The sequence below is a fragment of the Podarcis gaigeae genome, assembly GCF_964106915.1.
Source record: "Podarcis gaigeae genome assembly, chromosome: 5".
Taxonomy (NCBI): domain Eukaryota; kingdom Metazoa; phylum Chordata; class Lepidosauria; order Squamata; family Lacertidae; genus Podarcis; species Podarcis gaigeae.
The window spans coordinates 80,893,362-80,917,096 of NC_139681.1; the positions used below are offsets into that span (position 1 = coordinate 80,893,362).

Genomic DNA, 23,735 nt, shown 5'->3' on the forward strand with positions numbered 1-23,735 from the left:
TTAATAAATACAAAATCATAATATAATAATTTACTTTGCACGGCTACCCTTCCACCTCATGCGCACCCACTCCCAATTTATTATTTCCTGGGTGGGGTACTACCAGGGCCAAATTTAGGTTTGATGAGGGCCTTTATATGTCCAGCTGTCCTTTGGCAACAAATTGTTGCTGTTTTTTGTGTTGAGTATATGCTATATGGTAATTTATAGACCTAACAGGTATCTAAAGCCATTTGCACATAACAAATAGGAGCCTACACAACGCAAAACGCTGTTGCTGTACGTAGGTTTTATTTCATTTGGTTTTTTATCTTATATTTTGGAAAGGTACATCCAGTTTTTTTTTCCCTTTCAATTTTTTTGCCCCCCCCCCAAGAGAGTGGGCCCCTAAGCTACAGCTTGTTTTAGCTTATACGTGGGAGAAATCCGAAACCTCCCCCTGCCTTGCCAGTTCTGTACTGCCAGATGTCCTGCGCTGGCAAAGCTTTCCCACCAGGCTCTCCCCGGACGCGTGTCACGTGACCCGCGCCCTCACGTGACCGCCTCGCTCCTCGCCCCGTCGAGATGGCGGCGCCTGTGGAAGAGGAGCAAGCGCTGCTAGACGGGGACTCGTCGCCGGAGCACGATGGCCGCCCTGCGAGGAAGCCGATGTCGGCCCTGTGCGACCCGCAGCGGCTGGCTCATCGGATGCTGGTCCTGGCGCTCATGTGCTTCCTGGGCTTCGGTGAGCATAAAGCGAGGCTGCTGCTGCCCCTGCCCCCTTTCTCGCCCGGGACTGGTTTGCAGTTAAGGGGGCTCTTGGGGAGGGTGGTTGGGAAACCTGCCTTGGGGAAACAAAACAAAACAAAACCCCGACAGCTGCTTGATCGTGTGGCCGGAAGGGCGGCGCGAAGCATATCTTTTTCAGGAACCATTGACCTTTGGGGAGTGATCTTGGGAACGTGCCAGAAAATGCTAATTTTCTTTACTGTGTGTTTCAGGGTGAAGCTAGACCCCGCCCTGAGAACTGGGGTTTTGCATTTTAGATTGCAAAAAGAAAAAACAAAACTTGCATTCCTGGTGTTCTTTGATGATTGCTGTGCAAGCAACAGAATGGGGAAGCATCTATATGCCATGGGGAGGAAAACCCTAAGCAAACAGGGAAGTCAAGCTCCCTGTGTGTTATGTAGTGAAGTTTCACCCTGGGCCAGCAGGGGGATACTGTATATAGTTTTCACTCAGGTCTGTAGATAGTTTTCACTCAGGTCCGCGTCAGTTATTTTAGGCGGGAAACTCTGGGCTGTTGTTGCTACAATGTTGACAGCCGGCTGCCTATAAAAGCAGGCGGGCTGAGCTGTTTGCAGTCAGTTCTATTCCAGCTTACAAAATAAAGAGCTACTTGGAGAAATCGCTGTGCCGTCTGTTATGTCAACCCACAACATAACACTGTGGTTGATGACTAGCTGAAGTGGAGTTTCGCTTTTTAAATTCTCCTCCCTACAGAGGGATTTGTAGGAGGCAGTGGAAGCTTTTAAGCATGTAAAGAGGATCTAGAAAACTGCTTTGTGCTGAGGCAGGCATTTGATTGGTCTCATTCAGTACTAGTTATGCCAGCCGTCCACCAACCTGGCATTCAGATGTTTAGAATTACAACTCTTATCAGTGCCATCCAGCTTGGTCCTGCTGCTGGAGTCCAGCTAATAGTCATGCCTGAGTGAGGCTAATCTGAGTTATAGTTCAGAAGGTCTGGCAGTTGCTAGGCTGGGGAAAGCTGGTCTACCTTTCTGACCAACTTCCCTTCAGCGTTTCAAACAGGGATTCCCCCTCGCCCTGCCTAGAAATTTCAGGGGTTGAATCTGGGCTCTTACACGTACCCTTCCCATGAGAAACATTACCTGTTGCTGTAAGGCTGCTAAATCTTGAGAAGGGAAGGGGAAGGTGGAGGTGTAGCTGCTCCTTCTGTTGCTTCTCAGTGGACAGAAAATGGAGAGCATCTTTTCTCCTGCCTCTTCCCGTTGTGGTGGTTTGGTATGATCCAAAATGTTTACCATTATTGCTATTAATACAGCTTTTCCAGGTTACTTTAAAAGGGGGTGGGGAGTTCATGTTTAATTTTGTTGTCTTAATTTTCCTGTATAGGCAGCTATTTTTGCTATGACAACCCCGCAGCGTTGCAAACTCAGGTCCAAAAGGTGAGTGATGTACAGAATATCTGCAGTATGGTGGATTTCCCCCTTTTCCCTCCAGAGAGGTTACCTTTTTAGTCATACGTTAGATGACTAGCAGTAACTGAGGGGAAAAAATTGTTCTGATTTTGCTTTTTAAAAAAAGGACCTATAATTAAACTGATTGCTGTTTCACTCTCTGGTAACAAGAAACATTATGGCTAAATACGATGTGATTTATGTGTTAGGTTTGCTTTTGTTTGGCCATGAGTGCTAGAGGTTGATGTTCCCCACATCACACTTCCCACCAGCCCTGATGGGTCTTTCCTGACAGACTGTGAAGGGTGACCCAGGACTTTAGAGGGGTGTGGTAGAGTACAGGCAATCAGCCCCCAATGTAGACTTGCATGGTGCTGTAATGAAAAAGCATTTCACTGGATAGATGTTTCTCTATGAATGTGTCATAACACAAAGTGGTGTCAAAAGATAGTAATTCTTCTGTGTGCTCTTCCTTTTAGGATATGAAGGTGAACACAGCTGAATTCATGGCACTGTATGCCTGGTATTCTTGGCCCAATGTGGTTCTCTGTTTCTTTGGAGGCTTTCTGATAGACAGAGTCTTTGGAATAAGGTAACTAACTGTGTAAGCCAGGGGTCAGCAACCTTTTTCAGCCGTGGGCCGGTCCACTATCCTTTAGACCATGTGGTGGGCCAGACTATATTTTGCGGGGGGAAATGAATGATTTCCTATGCCCCACAAATAACCCAGAAATGCATTTTAAATAAAATGGACACATTCTACTCATGTAAAACACCCTGATTCCCAGACCGTCCGCGGGCTGGATTGAGGAGGCCTTAGGTTGCCTACCCCTGGTATAACCCATCCATCTCGAAAGTAACAACTTGATCCACGTTTTGCTTATGCCCAAATAATGTGATGTTTTGCTAATATTTGTTTAAATTTTTCAAAACGCAAGTGAGGAGAGTGATGTTGCACTTGGCTCCTCACTTCCAACATGGCATCTAGTTGGCCCTTGTGAAAACAGGATGCTGGACTGGGTGGGCTGTTGGCCTGATCCAACAGGTTCTTCTTACATTGGAGTTTTGCAGGCTTGTCTCCAGAGATGCAGGAGAGTTTTATTTCAGTCCTAGTCAACAATAACTTCAACATTAGTCAGGTTTTGTATAGGGACAGTTCTGTGTAATAAGTTAGCCATGTGAAACTCCTTGCCAGTAGAACTTCAGGAGGAATCATCTCTGCTTTCAGGTGTCTTTTAGAAACTGTTGCTCAGACAGGCCTTTAGAACATTTTTTTTTAAATCAATCAGTTTTCATTGACGTGTTATTGATATTTTTACTATAACCATTGTAGTATTGGATTTTTTTTACCCTAACCCTTGTTATATTTTCTAGTTGCAAATATTAAAATAAGTATTTTTAAAGTCTTCATTTTCTTGCAGGTGGGGCACAATAATATTCAGCACCTTTGTCTGTATTGGACAGGTGAGTGAAACAGCTAATATTCATGTACTTTTCAATAGCTAAATACAGAAAAATTAATGCTTATGTCCCAAATATGGAAAAATAAATGCTTACTATTTAATCTGCTTTTTCAGTGTAAGATTCCCATGTCTTACCTAACTGAGTTCATTGGGCTTACTCCTAGGAAAGTGTGTAGGATTGCAGTCTGAAATAGTCGCATATGGCATGGCTCCAACACTTCATTGAAATGTGACATGCATTCCATTTTTTACAGGTGATTTTTGCTGTGGGAGCAATATGTAACGCTTTTTGGTTGATGGAAGCTGGCAGATTTGTATTTGGGTGAGTTCATACCTCGGCTGTGTCTCAACATTTGCTATATACCCTCTCTCCCTCTTAAAAAGCAGGCAGTCCATATGGAACTATATGTTGAAGAATACCCTGCACTCTTGCATTTGAACAGCTGGATTATTTGCCTTTTGGTTTTCTAGTTCTTGCCTTAGGGTAAAACTTCCACATCAACATGGATACATTGCTGTCATTATAAGGCCGGAGTTTCATCCACGTTGCTTCAAATATCTGTATTCATGAACTTTCTTGCTTCATTTAGGATTGGTGGAGAGTCCTTAGCAGTGGCGCAAAACACCTATGCTGTCAGTTGGTTTAAAGGAAAAGAATTAAACCTTGTGTTTGGACTGCAACTCAGCATGGCTAGAATTGTAAGTCTCAGAACATTTTTTTGTGTGTGTTCTAATTTTAATCATTACTATCCCGACATTTGTCATCCATCAGTGTCAACCTTTGCTTGTAAAGTGGAACTTGCCCATCCCCTCTCTGTGTTTGACAATATGCCCAAAAATGTTGGGAGACCCTTTGAAACAGGTGGGTGGGTTTCATTGCAGGAGAAGGGGAAGCCACTTGCATAACATTGACTGTCACCCATGCTGATGGATTCTCTTGTTTATTTCTCTCTATGCACATTAGAGTGGGGAGAACAGTTCTTAACTAGGGACATAGGGATTGTTCTGCTTGGAGAACACCCATTGAGATTAATGGGCACGACTAACTTAGATATTTAAATTAATTTCTGTAAATCAGATACAGTTGTACCTTGGTTTAAGAACAGCTTAGTTTATGAACAACTTGGATTAAGAACGCTACAAACCCAGAAGTAGGTGTTTTGGTTTGTGAACTTTGTCTTGGAATCACATGTTCCACTTCCTGTTGAGTGTAAATTGAGTCCCCCGCTGCTATGGGAAAGCATGTCTTGGTTTAAGAACGCTTTGGTTTAAGAACGGACTTTTGGAACGGATTAAGTTCTTAAACCAAGGTACCACTGTATTCAAATATAGATTTTATTTTAAGGTTTTTTTTGGCCTATTTGTAAAATTGGTTGGAAGTATATGTTACAGTTGCAGATCATCTCTCTTCCAGGGGAGCACTGTCAATATGAACATTATGGGATGGGTGTACTCCAAAGCTCAAGATCTGATCGGTTCTACGGGTCACACCACTCTTGGCATAGCTCTCTTGATAGGTTAGTAAATGCTTTCAGTATTAACTTTGTATGAACATTTTGGTTTCCTCTTTGATGAATTGGAAGATTGTGGGTTGTTAGACTCAGATTAGACCCATTAAAATTAGTGGACTTGCGTTAGTAATCACTAACCTAATGTCCCATGATTTCAGAAGGCCTTCTCTGTGTATGGCTTAATTGGATAAAACACTAAGGCTTGAAATTCAGTTCCAACTCTGTAAACCCACTTTTTTATTGTAAACTACAAAGTTAAAAGCTTCAGTTTGAGGCTAGATAATGAGAGCAATGGAGGACTTTCTGATCTTGACATCAGAAAGGTTGCTACCATGGAATCATTATAACTCTAGATCTGAGAGAAAGAGAGAATCTCTTATTTGCATATTGCATATCTACTTCTGTCTGGCACCATACACCAGGGACACGGGTGGCACTGTGGTCTAAACCACTGAGCCTCTTGGGTTTCCTGATCAGAAGGTTGGCAGTTCAAATCCCCACGACAGGGTGAACTTCCGTTGCTCTGTCCCAGCTTCTGCCTACCTAGCAGGTCAAAAGCACACCAGTGCAAGTATATAAATAGGTACCACTGCGTCGGGAAGGTAAACGGCGTTTCCGCGCGCTCTGGTTTCCATCACAGTGTCCTGTTGTGCCAGAAGCAGTTTAGTCATGCTGGTCACATGACCCAGAAAGCTGTCTGTGGGCAAACGCCGGCTCCCTCGGCCTGAAAGCGAGATGAGCACCACAACCACATAGTCGCCTTTGACTGAACTTAACCGTTCAGGCATCCTTTACCTTTTTTTCCTTTTTTTACCTTTTATACAAACTGACACAATGAAAGCAAGGCTGCATTAGAGCTGCAGCATATACATAGCCTTTGGTGAACTTTTTCAGGGCAATAAAGATCGAATGAGTCAGTAGTTTACACATGACCTGCAGCAAGTGGTGATGCAGCTGTTTCAACATCTTTACCAAACACTGAATTATTTGTGCTTAATGTACTGATCTGTGGTTTGCTCAGCACTGAACTGCACAAACATTTTAGTAAAATCTGGAACTCCTTTCCTTTTAATTTGGCAGAAGACTTGCTTTTATTCATTTATATGTGTTTACAGGATATTCATAAATATAATACTTAGTAAACTTTTGTAAATATTTGTATTTATTAGTATTTAACTATCTGACGCCTTGGATTAAAATATTAAGCTGTTTTACGGCAATTAAAATAGAAATTAATTAGAAACACACTGGATAATTGGGAAGACAGCATTATGAATAGCGTTGTGTAATGACATAACTCAGATTCTCGGACTAGAATGGTTCTGTGTTAACTGTCTTTGTGCTTCATTGTAAGTGCCATGCGATGCCAAGTTACAATGTGTAGCTCATGTTCTCTAGCTCTGCTAATGAAGGGACTGAGTCAGGCATGTATGAATATCACTCAAATGATGTCACAGCTAAATTTGTGAACTGTCTGTATTTCTCTAAAGTACCTTGAAATCTTTTTTGGATGAGCGGCAGTATACCAGTGTAGCAGTTAGTGATAAAAGTAGTGGTATTTAACGCTGGCTGCTTCACCCATGTAAGTCACTGCTTAATTATACAGTCACCGGGTAATAACATGAATGGATTTTACAGTTCCGTAAATGGCGAGTAGCTTCTGCTGGTAACACTGAATTTCTCTGCATTGCAGGTGGTGTGTCGTGTATCTTTTCACTACTCTGTGCTCTCATCCTTGGTTATCTGGATAAAAGAGCAGAGAAAATTCTTTGCAAAGAGCAGGGAAAAACTGGTAAGTGGGTGTCAGGCATCAATAATGGAACCTTAGGCTGCAGTCCATAGTTTTTGAAAATGTATGTATGTACTGGAGGAAGCAGAGATAATCTTTTTGAACATGTTTTCCCCACTTGCCAGAATGCATGTGTGGGTTTCCCATAACGTGGTAGGAAAACTCAAAACTCATTTTGAAGTGACCTAACTTCACTTTTCTCACGATTCTAGAGCTTTTTGCTGTTGAGAAACTGCAGCTTCTGCTTCCCACCAGTAAAATAACAGCTAGAATTAGTCAATGACGGGAAATGGGGTTTGCTGATTTTAGTTGGCCTTAATATAGAAATGATTCAGTTAAAATAACGGAACTGATGTTTCTCTTTTCTCAAGGTGAAGTGATAAAATTAACCGATGTGAAAGACTTCTCGCTGTCCTTGTGGCTCATATTTATTATCTGCGTTTGCTACTATGTGGCCGTCTTCCCTTTCATTGGACTTGGAAAGTAAGCTTTGACAAAGACTTGCCACTTTGTAACTTGTTGCAAATTTTTGATATGCCTGATTATTATTATTTTTTTTATAAAAACTTTATTTTTTTCTATTGTTTTGATTTAGAACTTCCCCTAAAATGTGTTGCTGTTCTGGTGTTGTAGGCTGCTTTGGGCACCTCTGTGTAGAAAAGTAGCCTACCAGTTGAAGAAGTAGTAATTCCACTAGCAACACTCAGAGGCCCAAAGAGCTATATAAGGCAGGAAGCCAAATAAGGCACTCCAACCTCTTGAAAATCTTTCTCACCCACCCCACTTTTTTCTGGCTCTGACATGGCACCAAAATGTGCAAACACGTGCATTGTAAGTGTGCGCCCTGTTTTTATGGCCTAGAAGTTCGCCTAACATAAACGAATGTTGCCGTTAGGTTTCTGAGTTCCAAATTTTGTGGCTCTAGAGTGTTGATTACCGAATTGGAACATGCAAGAAGATCTGGGCATGTGCCATTTCTATGACATATTCCATTTTTGGCTCAAAATCTTCTGAGGCAAGGCTTGAGGAAGGAGTCAGTGTGTCAGTTTGCAAAGTCTTGCTTAGGGGGTATATTTTCTTAAACTATGTAATCTGGTTCTTCTTTGACGTGAACATTCAGTTCTGCACTTAAAACTCGGATATTCTTCAGAATATAACAACAACAACAACAACAATAAGTGAAGTGCCTGGCATGCTCTGGTCCATGGGGTCACGAAGAGTCGGACACGACTAAATGACTAAACAACAAAAATAATTTATTATTTATACCCTGCCCATCTGGTTGGGCTTCTCCAGCCACTCTGGGTGGCTTCCAATAAAATATTAAAATACAGTAATGCATCAAACATTAAAAGCTTCCCTAAACAGGGCTGCCTTCAGATGTCTTCTAAAAGTCTGGCAGTTGTTTTTCTCTTTGACATCTGGTGGGAGGGCGTTCCACAGGGCAGGTGCCATGACCGAGAAGGCCCTCTGCCTGGTTCCCTGTAACTTGGCTTCTCGCAGTGAGGGAACTGCCAGAAGGCCCTCGGTGCTGGACCTCAGTGTATCCTATTTGTACCCTATTTGATACTCTTGGATTAATATTTTAGGGAGCAATCCTAGGTACAGGGAACTGGCCTATAAAGTTACAGGAGATCCAAACTCTGATCATCCCACCCAGAATGTCTCACCTTTTTTGTATTTACAGTGGCCTTAGTTTGGCCAGCTTTAGCTCAGGCATCTGACCTCTGGCTGAGCAAGACGAGCAAGTTATACCAGCATGTCTTCAGCGGAGCCATGTTTGAGGACTTAATGCCAGCTGAGCCAGAAACCAGCCAGTAGAGCTGGAGATCCTCTGCATCCTAAGCTTCTCATGCCAACACACCTTGACATAGGATTGCCCCCTAAATGTCTAATGTGGTGCATGTTCTAGCTATCTCCCAGTTGGACTACTGCAATGCGCTCTACATGGGGCTACCTCTGAAGGTGACCCCGAAACTACAACTAATCCAGAATGTGGCAGCTAGACTGGTGACTGGGAGTGGCTGCCGAGACCATATAACACCAGTTCTGAAAGACCGACATTGGCTCCCAGTACGTTTCCGAGCACAATTCAAAGTGCTGGTGCTGACCTTTAAAGCCCTAAACGGCTTTGGTCCTGTATACCTGAAGGAGCGTCTCCCCCCCCATAATCCAGCCCGGACACTGAATCCAGTGCCGAGGGCCTTTTGGCGGCTCCCTCACTGCAAGAAGTGAGGTTACAGGGAACCAGGCAGAGGGCTTTCTCAGTAGTGGCACCTGCCCTGTGGAACGCCCTCCCACCAGATGTCAAGGATATAAACAACTATCTGACTTTTGTATTTTAATATTTTGTTTGAAGCTGCCCAGAGTGGCTGGGGAAACCCAGCCAGATGGACAGGGTATAAATAATAATAAATTATTTTTATTTTTATTTTGCTCCATGTTGCCATAATTTTCACCCCCTCCACCCACTTTTCGTTTCCATTAAAAGCCAAGTGACACAACCAGGGCTTATTTTGGGTCAGAGTGTTTCTTCCTAGCATCAGTCTATGAGTTACGTCATGCCCAGTCTACTTCATGCTGCTCTCACAGCTTCCTTTTCTGGGGAGTGTTAGCAGATATTTATTGTATACAATTTCACATTCATCATTACTTAATAATCAGCAGTCCTCTTTCAACAGAACTTTTCTTATTGTGGCCTAGTTACAAATCAGCACTATTAGAATTGCAGGCTGGTTTTTCCCCATAGTTGTTGTAAGCAGGTGTAAGATCGTAAAACTTTTTATATGGATTTTTACAGGGTTTTTTTCATTGAGAAATTCAAGTTTTCTCCTCAAGAAGCAAGTGCAATCAACAGGTAAGTGTTGTCCATTTAAGGGGGAAAAAAGCCAAATAATTGCATTGCGTGCATTTTTTCAGCTCGAAGAACCTTGACTTTGAGCAGCGCACCCAAAGCACACACTTGGTAGAATAAAAGATCAATAAAAGAAACTGAAAATTTGCTCTGAGGCGCATATATGCAGTATACAGTTACATACTTGCAGCATTCCTTCCCCTTGAATCTTCAGATTTCTTACTTAAAAGGGTAAATCTCTAGCCGTTGCGATTACAGAAAAGTGTACCGAAAACAATACAGTCCTTTCATGTAGATCGCTTCCTTAACCACCTGGAAATGGCATGATCTTCTAAGATAATATATACTATGATGAAAATGAATAGAAAAGATGCAATTTAAAATGTATTTTCTTTGTGAATTGTAATTCCACCTCCCCTTGACTGCTAGTGTAGCTTTTCAGTGATAATTCGATTTTTTATAAGAGTTGATCAATCCAATAAAATCACCATGAATTTATTGATGGGAATGACTGCATATCACAATATATCAGGTCTAAAAAATAATTCAGGATCTGAATTTTTGCGAGTGGGGGAAAGAGGAAAGTCGCATCACACTGGAAAACCTAGAGCGGTTGTAGCATTTTGTATCATGATTGCCTTGCTCTTCTGAAATAACCTTCCTTCGTACAGCATTGTCTATATCATCTCGGCACCCATGTCCCCTGTCTTCGGATTCCTGGTAGACAAAGTTGGAAGGAATGTCACCTGGGTTATGTGTGCTGTAGTGATTACTCTGGCTTCTCATATAATGCTGGCCTTTACCTTCTGGAACCCCTGGATTGCCATGGTAGGCATTTTCCCCAACTTTATTTTATCTAATGCAGTAAGGCGCATTTATAATCATCTCCCACAATAAACCGCATTTTGTGCATTATATGGGATGTAAAATAATGGATACTTGTGTGTAACCCTGATTCTTTCCTCCCAAGGATGCAACACATATGCCAGAAACTATTTTTTTATGGCAGTCCAGGCCGCTTTAGGACATTAGTATACTCTGTATGAATTTTGGTACTCCTCAACTCGGCAGCTGTGCTAGATGCCATTTGTTGGGTGTTGGACCTCTTGTACGCTGCGTTATCTCTGTCGAGGAGCTTTAAATATGCACACACTGTTTCAGCTTCAGAGCAAGCTGGTGTAAACATCCCCTTAAAGGTAAAGGGTAAAGGGACCCCTGACCATTACGTCAGGACTCACAGAGGACACTGGGGTTGTGGCGCTCATCTCACTTTATTGGCCGATGGAGCCAGCGTACAGCTTCCGGGTCATGTGGCCAGCAGGACTAAGCCGCTTCTGGTGAACCAGAGCAACGCACGGAAACCGTTTACCTTCCCGCCGGAGTGGTACCTATTTATCTACTTGCACTTTGATGTGCTTTCGAACTGCTATGTTGGCAGGAGCAGGGACCGAGCAATAGGAGCTCACTCCGTTGCGGGGATTCGAACCGCCGACCTTCTGATTGGCCCCCTTACAACTGGGCAAACTGGATAGAAATGAGACACCTAATTTGCGAAGCCCATATAATTTGTCCCCTCTGGAGCTGTTGGTACATCACGTTTAATGTGTGTGTGTGTGTTTTTTTTAATGCTGTTTTCTGCAGTGTTTCCTGGGAGTGGCTTATTCCCTGCTGGCCTGTGCCTTGTGGCCTATGGTAGCTTTCGTTGTCCCTGAACACCAGCTTGGAACTGCTTATGGCTTGTGAGTAATAGATATTTGAGTCTCGGTGCTTTGGAGTAAGGATTTGTCTTTTAAACTTTGGGATTAATAGCACGATACCGACTTGTTCTCATAAAGCACATCCTTTCACAGCAGGTCATTGAGGAATTTCATTAAGACAGTGGTTCTCAAAGGATATGGCAGGAAGATTCAAGGGCAATCCGTATTATATTATGGGAATAATTCGTGTTCTTATGTAGCTGTGGTGTTTTATACTTTATAATATGTCCCATGATCGTATTGGAAAGTAGTTGTTTTCTATGTTATGAATCAAGCACTGCCAGGAGTTGTTTGCCAATGTATTTTTTATCATTTAAAAAATTGGTGTGGCATGAGCAGGTTTTTGTACTGAAAGTGTGGCCCAGAGAAACCACCACTTTTAAGATGTCTTTCGCTGCAGCTGGTTCACCGGTTCAAAAACATCAAAACTTATTTTCTCGGATTCAGCCTTGGGAACGGAAGACTTGATTTTTGAAACTGGGGCTGCTCAATGGATTTTCTCGGCCTGATGCAAAACCAGTGTCCAGGGCCTTGCCCTGTTTTACAGGCCTGACTCCAGGTATATCGCTTTCAGCTTGGAAGAATGGAAACCTTGCCGTCTGAGATAGCATGTGTGTGTACCAGATATTAGGTGTCCATGTATGTCAGATCTTGAACACGTTTTAAATCTTCCTCTCATGTGGGCCACCTTGAGGGTATATTCCTGCCAGCCTGTCTAGGTCAGGTTGTGGGGCTGTTATGAGTGTGTCTGCCTGGAAATGGCGTTGCTTTGGAAGGCAAATTAACCCTCCACTTTTTATTTTATTTTACCAGCTATATCTCATTGTTTAATAGATGCATATGGCTTTTTATTTGCTCATCTGCCAGCTCGTTTAGATTTTATGAGCAAGTGGGGGCAATATCTTTCAATTGGTTTCTTTTTATTAGTTGAAAAACTGAGCTTTGTAAGCTAATCGTCTTAATGCTTTTCAGCATGCAGTCAATTCAGAACTTGGGCCTGGCCATCATTGCCATCGCAGCTGGCATGATCCTGGATTCCCGGGGCTACCTCTTCCTAGAAATCTTCTTCAGTGCTTGTTTGTGCTGTAAGTACAGTCATACCTCCAGGATTTCAGAATGGGGTCGTTCCCAGTCCTAGCTGTTGATACTGGGGATTGAACCCAGGGGCTTGTGCATGCAAAGCAGACGGCCTGCCATTGAGCCACAGCCCTCCTTCCTTGTCTCCCTGATGATGGGAGCTGACTCTGACAGCAGGGTTATAAATGTATATACCTGCATGAAGATTCTTCATGTGGTTGCAGACATTTGGAATCAAAGTACGTTTGTGCTCTTTCTGTTTCTCACGTGGGAACCCTGTTCGTGCACAAGGGAAATCTCAGATTTGTACGCTCTTCATTTTTATTTTTTTACATTCTTTGCATAAGATTGTCCCACCTGGTTTGTATACTTGAGCTTTATATAACTTCGTTTTTGCTTTTTAGTGAGCCTCATTGCTGTTGTCATGCTGTACTTTGTGAATCTCCTCAGAGGTAAGCCTCTTCATTATATTAGTCTTGCAACTCGTATGTTTCTTTTTTTTTGGAAATATTTTTATTTATTTTTACCAATACAAATTTACAATCAAATAATAATAATGATGATGATGATGATGATGATAATAATAATAATAATTTATTTATACCCCGCCCATCTGGCTGGGTTTCCCCAGCCACTCTGGGCGGCTTCAAACAAAATATTAAAATACAATAGTCTATTAAACATTAAAAACTTCCCTAAGCAGGGCTGCCTTCAGATGTCTTCTAAAGGTCTGGTAGTTGTTTTTCTTTTTGACATCTGGTGGGAGGGCGTTCCACAAGGCGGGTGCCACTACCGAGAAAGCCCTCTGCCTGGTTCCCTGTAACTTGACTTCTTGCAGCAAGGGAACCGCCAGAAGGCCCTCAGTGCTGGACTTCAGTGTCCAGGCACAATGATGGGGGTGGAGACGCTCCTTCAGGTATACTGGACTGAGGCCGTTTAGGGCTTTAAAGGTCAGCACCAACACTTTGAATTGTGCTTGGAAACGTACTGGGAGCCAATGTAGGTCTTTCAAGACCAGTGTAATGTGGTCTTGGCAGCCACTCCCAGTCACCAGTCTAGCTACCACATTCTGGATTAGTTGTAGTTTCCGTGTCACCTTCAAAGGTAGCCCCACATAGAGCGCATTGCAGTAGTCCAAGCAAGAGATAACTAGAGCATGTACCATTCTGGCAAGACAGTCTGCGGGCAGGTAGGGTCTCAGCCTGCGTACCAGATGGAGCTGATAAACAGCTGCCCTGGACACTGAATTGACCTGCACCTCCATGGACAGCTGTGAGTCCAAAATGACTCCCAGGCTGCGCACCTGGTCCTTCAGGGACACAGTTACCTCTTTCAGGACTAGGGAGTCCTCCACACCTGCCAGCCTCCTGTCCCCCCAAAACAATACTTCTGTCTTGTCAAGATTCAACCTCAATCTGTTAGCTGCCATCCATCCTCCAACTGCCTCCAGACACTCACACAGGACCTTCACCGCCTTCACTGGTTCTGATTTGAAAGAGAGGTAGAGCTGGGTATCATCCACATACTGATGAACACCCAACCCAAAACCCCTGATGATCTCTCCCAGCGGCTGCATGTAGATGTTGAAAAACATGGGGGAGAGGACAGAACCCTGAGGCACCCCACAAGTGAGAGCCTAGGGGTCTGAACACTCATCCCCCACCACCACTTTCTGAACACAGCCCAGGAGGAAGGAGTGGAACCACTGTATAACAGTGCCCCCTGCTCCCAGCTCCTCTAGATGGTCCAGAAGGATGTTATCATCGATGGTGTCAAAAGCTGCTGAGAGTCCCAGCAGAACTAGGAAACAGCTCTCACCTTTGTCCCTAGCCCACCGGAGATCATCAACCAGTGCGACCAAGGCAGTCTCAGTCCCATCATGAGGCCTGAATCCTGACTGGAAGGGATCCAAATGGTCCGCTTCTTCCAGGCGTGCCTGGAGTTGTTCAGCAACCACTCGCTCAATCACCTTGCCCAAGAATGGAATAATTGAGACTGGATGATAGTTGGCCATTGTGGCCATATCTAAAGATGGTTTTTTAAGAAGCGGTTTAATAACCGCCTCTTTCAGCGGGTCTGGGAAGGCTCCCTCACGGAGGGAAGCATTCACCACCCCACAAAGCCCATCGCCCAGCCCTTCCCGGCTAGCTTTTATAAGCCAGGATGGGCAAGGATCAAGGAGACAGGTGGTTGGTTTCACTCATCCAAGCAACCTGTCCACATCCTCAGAGGTTACAGATTGGAATTGATCCCACGCAACTTGACTAGACAGGACTCTAGCACTCTCCTGCCCCGGTCCTGCTCCCACGGTGGAGTCTACCTCTTCCTAAATATGAGTGACACTATCTGCAAAAAACTTAGCAAAATCATTGCAGGAGATCATGTGACCCGTACTGGGGTTCCGCTAAATTGCGGACCACCTGAAAAAGTCTCCTGCTGCTGTTTTCTGCAGATGCAATAGAGGCGGTGAAGAAAGTCTTCTTCGCCGTTGCAACCGCCACCTGGTAGGCTCAGCATTGAGCTCTAACCCGTGTCTGGTCAGCTTCAGAATGAGTTATCCGTCACCGGCACTCTAGTCCAGCTAAAGTTTTAATTTGCTTACAATGGTCTCCTAAGTAAATTATAAATTTTCCCATTCTTTTTCAAAATTCTTGTCTTCTTGATTCCTGAGTCTCCAAGTTAGTTTTGCCATGTCGGCATAGTCCAGCAGCTTGGCTTGTCATTCTTCCCTAGACGGGATTATTTCTTCCTTCCATCTTTGGGCTAATAGCATCCGTGCAGCTGTTGTCGCATAGCAACTCTGTCAGAACCAGCAGAGGTATGAACAGGGTAGAGCAGAGATGGACAAGATGTCAAAAGTCGCCAATTGCTTGGGAAAACCTTGAAGAGGAGGGAACTGTAGGAAGGCAGAGACCTTCAGCCCTCACAACTGTCTCATTGGGGCAAGATCTACTGGGAACTGTTGCTGGGCTCGCTAGGCCTGATCTGTTTTATTTCTTTGACTAATGAGTTAATTCTCTGACAAGAATTATCTGTGAATTCTTGCTGATCTGCTCCTAACTCCCACCCTGACATGGGGGCGGGCCAAAATCCAGCCTTTTATTCATTTCTAAAGAGAAGGCAGAGGAATGTTATTTCCTGATCATGGCACTGAACCCCACAGCGCTTGGTATGGGAGCACTTAAGGGGAGAGTTCCTTCTGTCTAGAGCTGCTTCTGTCTTCTTACTTCCTATAACCTTCTAGATTTTTCATGTAGCACACGATACTTACACCAAGTGAACTGGGGTAAATACTTTAATACAACTGTGGCGTTGTACCCACAATATGCATGGATTGTGACTCTTTGTAAAAACATCCATGCACTCTGTTAAAAGACATATCTTTTCTGTCGTAGGAGGTGACCTTAACTGGTCTGCAAAGAAAAGGGAAAAACTACAGAAACTAGCTGTGGCTGAGTAAGTATGTTGCTGTGTTTCTAGCCCTAGAGTATGCGTTGATGTATTACAAAACAATCAAGACTACAGGTGCAGATTGGTTTGGAAACACAAAACATTGTAGCACTAAAGATCCAGGAACGGGTATGGTAAACTTGAGTGAATGAGGCAGAAATATTCTTCAGCAGTGGGACAACTCTCATTCATCTCTTGTTGGAGATAGCTTAAAGCAGGCCATTAAAAAATCAGTGTTGCGGTTCAGTTTTATATGGTGCAATGTGTTTTGCCAACAAATTTAACTTCTGTTTGAAAGGCACATAGGGTATAATAGTAATTGTTGCAATGTGTTAAAACATGCCTGGTGTGTGATGTTTAAATATAGTCTCGAAGCAAGCACTTTATGTGGCTTAAAAATGAGATTTTTTAAAAAGCACTTGTTTAGCGTTTTCACGGGGCTGCAAAAAAAAAAAAGAAATTTTTGTCTCTTGAAACATTAGCAAGTGCTCACTGGGCTTTGGGAAGGTGGATTGGAGGGTTCTGGGATAAGCCTGGGGGCTGGTTCCGGGGACCCCTCCTGGCTTTACACATTTTTGCGTATATGCCTAGACCCCCGGAACACAACCCGAGTTACCTGTATGTTGCTGTGATCAGACTGCTACTTGCTACAGAGCAAAACTCCCAGTGTACACCATGTGGAGATTGCTTTGTATGTAAGATGTAAGCTGGAAACTCACTCACTCTCAAACGACAAATGCAGCGGGGACCCTTCCTTTCTGGCTAGAAAAACTGAGCTTTCATTAGCCAAATTTCCAGAGTAGTTTCAGAAAATATTTCCATTACTTATGTTAACAGAAGTTATTCAGTATTTTCATATATATTCATAGTCAAGTTGATATTGTTCTAAATAATAAATTACAATGGAAGCATCTGTAAATCAACCATTAATAAATCATCTATTACTGAATCAAGTAAAAAGCAAATAATTTTAAATGAAATTGAACAAGGGATATGGTTGAGTGTTACCTTAACTTGGCAGGGATTGGCCACCAATCCAGTAGGCTTTGGTTCTCTTTTCAGTCACCTGATAGGTGGTTCCCTTGTCAGTACACAATTAGGAATACACCTTAAGGTTCCTGACTGTTCACTGGCGTTATTACTTGCCCTGCACATGACATCACAGGTAGTGGGTATGTTTGGAGAGAAACTGGAACCCAAATTTGGAACCCTTGGAGGTTGGATGTTCCCCACCCCTGTTCTAGATGAGAAGTTCATTTGGGATGCTGGATTCTTGGGCCTCACTGCCATTCCAACTAAACTGTGACAACAGTATATAAAAGATTTGACACTCTGTAAGAGAAGACCTGTGAATGCTAAGCTCTTGGGGAAGTGTGTTGGTAACTGAATGACAGCTGGGAATTTCTGAGGAAGCCCAGGGTTCCTCAGAACAGTTTGAAATTAAAAGAAATTAAACTCTACATAGAGGTCACTCTAGATGTGCCAGAATTGCCATATGAAAATCATTTCCTTGTAGGAAAATAGCCTGGTGATAACCTTGAGAAATAAGCAGATGATGCCAAAATGCCGTGATGCACATGGTTATAATTCTCTGTGTTTATCCTCCCATTAATAGCAATAGGTGAAATGTGTAGGAGCACTAAATTGGGATAACTTGACTTCCCATAAAGAAGGAGGAGTCCTGTGTTTGTTCAAATATATTCTCCTGGAAGGTGCTTTACGAAGCAAAGACGCTGGTGAAATCAGCAGGTCATTGCAAATATTTCCTTTGAGGGGGAGGCCAGTTTGCTTTCGTGAAAATATCTAGATGCAGGTCTTGCAACATGAAGGGACCAGTGTGATTATAGTGGCAGAGTGTTGGGCTGTGGAAACAAAAAAAATTCCTTCCAGTAGCACCTTAAAGACCAACTAAGTCAGTTCTTGGTATGAGCTTTCTGAAGAAGTGAGCATGCACCCGAAAGCTCATACCAAGAACTGACTTAGTTGGTCTTTAAGGTGCTACTGGAAGGAATTTTTTTTGTTTTGACTATGGCAGACCAACACGGCTACCTATCTGTAACGGGGGCTGTGGAAAACCAGGGTTTAAATTGCTTGTCAGCCACAGACTGCACAGGGTAATGTTGGGCTTTCCTCTCAGCCTATCATATTTCACAAAGTGGTTGTGAACTTACAAGTAGGAGGAAGAGGAAAGGAGCGACTTATATGCCTCTGTGAACTTCCTGGGTGAAAGTTGGGATATAAACATAGTACAGTCATACCTTGTGTTGCGTTCCGCTCTTGTTACGGACTTTCAGCTTACGAACGCAGCAAACCCAGAAGTGTTTACTTCTGGGTTCACCGCCCGGACATGCGCAGAGGCGATCAGCATGCTTCGTGCATGCGCAGAAGCGCTCGATTGCGCTGCGCACAAGCACAGAAGAGGTGGTCTAGTTGCGCACTTTTTGGGGTGCGAACGGCACCCCAAAACAAATTAAGTCCACAACTAGAGGTACCACTGTAAATAAAACATTTGCCATATACAAGAGCTGCTCCTGGTGTCCTCAGAATCTCAAAAATCCTTGCCATTTGTCTGCTGGACAAGATTTGAAATGTGTGGGGAAGACACTCTTACACTTGGGACTTTCAAATGACGGGAACCTCGTCTTTTATTTTTGTACAAGTCTATTCAACATTGCAAGCAGAACCTCAGAATTCACGCCGAACATTTCCTCAGCTGTTGAATCGAAAGCTAGCTTTTCTTAAATGTTTCCCTATTGAAGACTGTGCCTTTTTGTTTTCATATTTCTTGTGGATATTTTGAAACTGGTTAAGGGTGCTAAAAATGTGTTCTGTATATCTCCAGCTGCAGCCTAATGAGTTAGCCACAGCAGAGGTTCTGCAGAGAGAAACTGCAGCCTCATTTAGCACTTTCAAAGGAGTAATAGGTAAATGCAAAAAAGTACTAAAGTCTGTAATAATGTGTCACCCCACCACCACTTTCTATACCGGAATATCTTTACTGTTTTACATGCTTTTTTAACTGTGTGATTTAATTGCCACCTTCCATGGGAGCTTATGGCGAAGGGCAGGCAATATATTGTATGTATAAAGTTAAATGCACCAAGCCCACCTCTTGCACCAACTCCCATTGAAATGAATGGTTGGCGTATGAGAGCACACAGTTCTCCCTTCATGCTTCCCATTCATTTAAGTGAAACATATACAGGAATGTTTCCAAGTGCATTGTTCCCTTAAGCCAGAGCGGACCTCTCAACATGAAAACAGTTGCTTACTTATATCTGAAGCTTTGTCTGGGAAGAATCAGCTCCTTTGTGATGGATTCTTAGCCCATTCTCAGTTGATATCTGAAAGCTCAGTATAGCGCCATGACACTTCTGACAAGCGACGAAGAGCCTGTAAGCAAACTGTTACAATAACCTTTTGCTACACTATTTCTTGCAGAAAAGAAATCTGAATAGGAAATACCTACCAGAAGTGGGGAGCGCTTGATCAGCAGCTTGGCCAGTCGAAGAGTGTTTTATTGTATGTTTGTGGAGAAACTCTGATGCCTAGCGTTTGGACAAAGTAGTTGGAAAACTTAACTAACATGCATAGAACTTTTTCAAGACCTGGACTTGTGTGAATTGTCAAACTTGCTTCTTTGTCAAAGCACTTTGACCGCAGTTGGAGCAAAAACTCGTGTATTTGGTGTATCTACACATCGCTGAAGAGACGGTTGCTGTTGAACTGAAGTCGTCTTCCAACTTGTTGCAGCAGATCTTTTGGTTTATGGGCTGCACTTTAAAATTTTTCTATTGTGGAACGACGATGGTTTGCCTACTAATAATGGCACCTTGTTACTCCATTACTGTCACTTGTGTTCTGAAGGGGTGATTGCCTTACTAAATGTGGTATTAATCTTCAGTTTCTTATTTGAAATTCTGGTTTCATAATAAAAAAAAAACATGGTAATGACTTGCAAGGATCATGAAATCTTGGTGTGGTGGTAGACTGATTTGGATAAGTTCTGCAAAAGCAAATACAATGTCATTTGAGAGAAACAAATCTTGATGGATTTTCTATCAGGCTGCTAGGCAGGCTGTCTTGGTTGGGGGCATTTGTCTCTGCTTTTGTACTGGAATTGTATTTGTTTTAAAGCATTTTTGTTGTTAAAGGCAAAGCTTAAAACTTGACCGACTGTGTCAAAACTTGCACTTTGCACTCAATTTTTCGACCTTTATAAATAAATAAATGAAGATAGTGTCTGTCTTTACTGCCTGTCAAATTTGTATGACTTACTCTGCCTCCATTTATCTGGCAGCTGCACTTAACTGTAACCCTGATCTAGGTATAACGTGCAACGAAACTTCTGGACACATTTGTGTTAATAGCAGTTCCCTTTTTTTTACAGAGCAGAAAGACGGGAAAAAATCAGACGTCAGAATGAAGATGACTTAGCCAAATTGCAACCAAAGAATGACTTTAGTTTGAGGAATAGGTATCTCTCCAGATTAGGTGCTCAGGTACTGATAACCAAAATATTTCTTTTTAAAAGATTGCAATATGTATTGCTCTAGATAAGGATATCTTACCAAACCACCTTTTGCACTAAATGCTAGCCCAATAGAGCAAGTCAACAAAATGTATAGTTGGTGGCAAAGCATATTATTTGCATTCAGAAAATCTCAGTTAAATGGACTTCTGGTAGCTAGGACCACGTAAAAACCTTTGGTGACACATTGGATTTGGCTTGTCAAAGCAGTCTGTACAGATCAACTTTGTATGCTCAGCATAATGAAGTACAGTCGTACCTTGGCTCCCGAACGCCTTGGGAGTCGAACGTTTCAGCTCCTGAACAATCGAAAACTAGAAGTGAGTGTTCCGGTTTTCGAATGTTCTTTCAGATGCTGAATGTCCGACAGGGCTTCCGATTGGCTGCAGGAGCTTCCTGCAGCCAATCAGAAGCCGCACTTTGGAAACTGAACATTTCAGAAATCGAACGGACTTCCGGAACTGATTCTGTTCGACTTCTGAGGTACGGCTGTATGAGCACCCATCCAAAGTAAAAGAATTTTCTCAGGTTCATAGCCTTTTATGAGAAATGGCCACAAACCGTGACAGTGTCACATGTAGGGCAGAGACAAGGTGTGCTTGATCCTTTTGCCAAACTTCACTGTAGTAACAAAGGACAAAACCAAATGCGGGCTAAGTAAAGAGCTGTGAATAGACTCCATTGAAAAGCGTCGCCTTTAAAGGGCTTTGAAAGATGCAGCTGTGGCGAATACGCCTTCCCATTGTACATGCCCATCCTGGGTTTGCGCTGCGCTTGCCAGGGGGTGAATATGCATGTGTGAACCTGCCCTTCCTTGCTTAAAAAATAGCCGATGAGCTGGAAATACTTGCTGATGAGATGCCTTACTCTTTCTTGCTTTTGCAGCTGCCAGACACCTATGTTTGCCACTTAGCTGCACTGGCACACAGAAGTGTGTTGAAATAGCAGAATTGTGTTCAAGATGTGGAAATGGCAGTGTGAAATTTTGTGCAACGCAGGACCCCCCTACTCTTCTGTGGAAGAGAGCGGCCATATACAGAATGGAAAGCGGTCAATATTAGATCTTGTGCCAACAAGCATTTAGCTGACCTCTTGGAAGATTTTTAAGATGCTACATTGAATTCTATGCCAAAGTGGGTGGGATGGAACTATTTTATTTTTTAAAAAGTTTCCATGGATTTACAGCTGTTTGCAGTCACCTGGTTTGATTAGAACTCATATCCGCTTACTGTTTTCCTGCAGTTCGAATAGAATTTCATAAACAATATGAATTTGGGGCAAAAAACAAAACAAAATACCTGTTCAGTATAATCACACTCTGAACTCTCATATCTTTTAGCTACATTCTAGGTTTCTTTTGCTCTTAAGAAGGAAGCAGTGGAGCCTTAATTCACTAGACTATTTATTTCTGTGAAATTCTTAGCTTTTTATCAGAAACCTTTTAAACACACTACTACCTTAAAAGTGACTTCTTGAAAATGTAGGAATTTTCATATTTTGTGTTGATGAAAAGCAGAAGCATGACATTTCCTATGGAAATAGCTTAAAATGTATTTCTTCTTCTTTATTGAGGTAATGGTAGCAATAAAATGGTAGAACTGTTGCAGTTCGCTGCAATAAGAAAAGCCATTTGTTGTGGCCATAAATGAAATGGATTAAAATTCCAGGAGGAAAACTGGCTTCAGGGTCATCGTCAGGCTTCTATTGCTGCAGAAATGTTTTAATATGAAGCTGTTAATAGTTAAATATTGCATTACTAGCAATGCAGTCATCAGTTGGTTAACACTGGATGTTATCGGTGGTTATATAAGCTGGTGCACCTTTCAACTTGAATGTTGATCCTAAGATAGTACAGTGGTATCTTGGTACTCAAACGGTTTAGTTCCTGAACTAATCACCTCCCAAACACCGAAAACCTGGAAGTGAGCGTTCCGGTTTGCAAACGTTTTTCAGAAGCCGAACATCCGACATGGCTTCCGCATCTTCCAGTTGAGTGCAGGAAGCTCCTGCAGCCAATCGGAAGCCGTGCCTTGGTTTTCAGATGGTTTCGAGAGTCGAACGGACTCCTGGAAGGAACGAAGTTCGAGAACCAGGGTACCACTGTACACAAATATACTGTGTGGAATCTCTTAGGCTACAATCCTTTACATACTTAACTGTGATCATATCCCATCGAATCTGGTAGAAATTCCTTTAGGTTGGCATGCATACAATTGTACTGCTCATTTTCCACTATCTGAATAGTTTAATGGGGCTGGCGGGTGGCACAGTGCTCTAAACCACTGAGACTAGGGCTTGCCGATCAGAAGATCGGCAGTTCGAATCCCCGCGACGGGTGAGCTCCCGTTGCTCGGTCGCAGCTCCTGCCAACCTAGCAGTTTGAAAGCACATCAAAGTGCAAGTAGATAAATAGGTACCGCTCCAGCGGGAAGGTAAATGATGTTTCCATGCACTGCTCTGGTTTCACCAGAAGTTGCTTAGTCATACTGGCCACATGACCCAGAAAAACTATCTGCTACAAACATCAGCTCCCTCAGCCAGTAAAGGGAGAAGAGCACCGCAACCCCAGAGTCGTTCGCGACTGCACTTAACTGTTGGGGGTCCTTTACCTTTAAGCTATAACAAGCAGTATCTACACAGTCTTGGAAACTCTCCTGAAGGCTCTGGAACACAGTTCTCTTTACTCAAGCACAAGACTTGTTTTTAGAACACACTATACCTGAACATTGATGACCTAAAAAAAAGTCATATACTCCCAAGTCAATTGGATGCATTTCTTTTACTACTTATTTCATGAGAAATAATAAAAATAAAATATTTTAGAGGAAAATGTAAATTCTAAATGGATGGCTTATTTGTAATTGTAATTATTCCCCCTTCTTGCTAATAAAGCCAAATAAGCACAATAGTTTGCTGCCTTTTAATATTTGTTTTCACTTATTTTATAGCAAACATACTCAGGTGGATGGAAAGATAAGTATTGCAAGCCAGCTTATTATGTTGAGCTCTTTATGTATTATTTGAAGTATTAACAAGTTATATCTGGAGAAACTCTGCTGGTGGGAAATAATATGATAAAGCTATTATTTTATGCAGATAGAGATTGTAACGGTACCTTTT

General features: G+C 42.7%; 1 protein-coding gene across 2 annotated transcripts; it reads left to right on the plus strand.

Annotated features, from left to right (window-relative positions):
• The first annotated feature begins 532 nt into the window (after window positions 1-532).
• On the plus strand, window positions 533-23,521 carry MFSD1 (major facilitator superfamily domain containing 1). 2 transcript variants are annotated; one of them, XM_083739624.1, is made up of 17 exons: window positions 533-724; window positions 2,119-2,171; window positions 2,663-2,775; window positions 3,605-3,647; window positions 3,901-3,968; window positions 4,237-4,345; window positions 5,061-5,163; window positions 6,851-6,949; window positions 7,318-7,429; window positions 9,747-9,803; window positions 10,472-10,628; window positions 11,442-11,539; window positions 12,530-12,642; window positions 13,039-13,086; window positions 16,030-16,090; window positions 20,475-20,586; window positions 21,501-23,521. In XM_083739624.1, the coding sequence occupies exons 1-17, from the start codon at window positions 565-567 to the stop codon at window positions 21,558-21,560; spliced, it is 1,566 nt and encodes a 521-aa protein (XP_083595750.1). In that variant the 5' UTR covers window positions 533-564; the 3' UTR covers window positions 21,561-23,521. The 2 variants fall into 2 exon arrangements, with proteins under 2 accessions (XP_083595750.1, XP_083595751.1); XM_083739625.1 differs by lacking the exons at window positions 20,475-20,586; window positions 21,501-23,521 and adding an exon at window positions 19,526-20,332.
• Window positions 23,522-23,735: the final 214 nt, after the last annotated feature.

Coding starts and splice junctions, on each gene's coding strand:
- MFSD1 (XM_083739624.1), top strand. CDS start 565: ATGGCGGCGCCTGTGGAAGAGGAGCAAGCGCTGCTAGACGGGGACTCG. Junction 5,164..6,850: donor TGGCATAGCTCTCTTGATAG/GTTAGTAAATGC, acceptor TCTGCATTGCAG/GTGGTGTGTCGTGTATCTTT. Junction 6,950..7,317: donor CAAAGAGCAGGGAAAAACTG/GTAAGTGGGTGT, acceptor TCTTTTCTCAAG/GTGAAGTGATAAAATTAACC.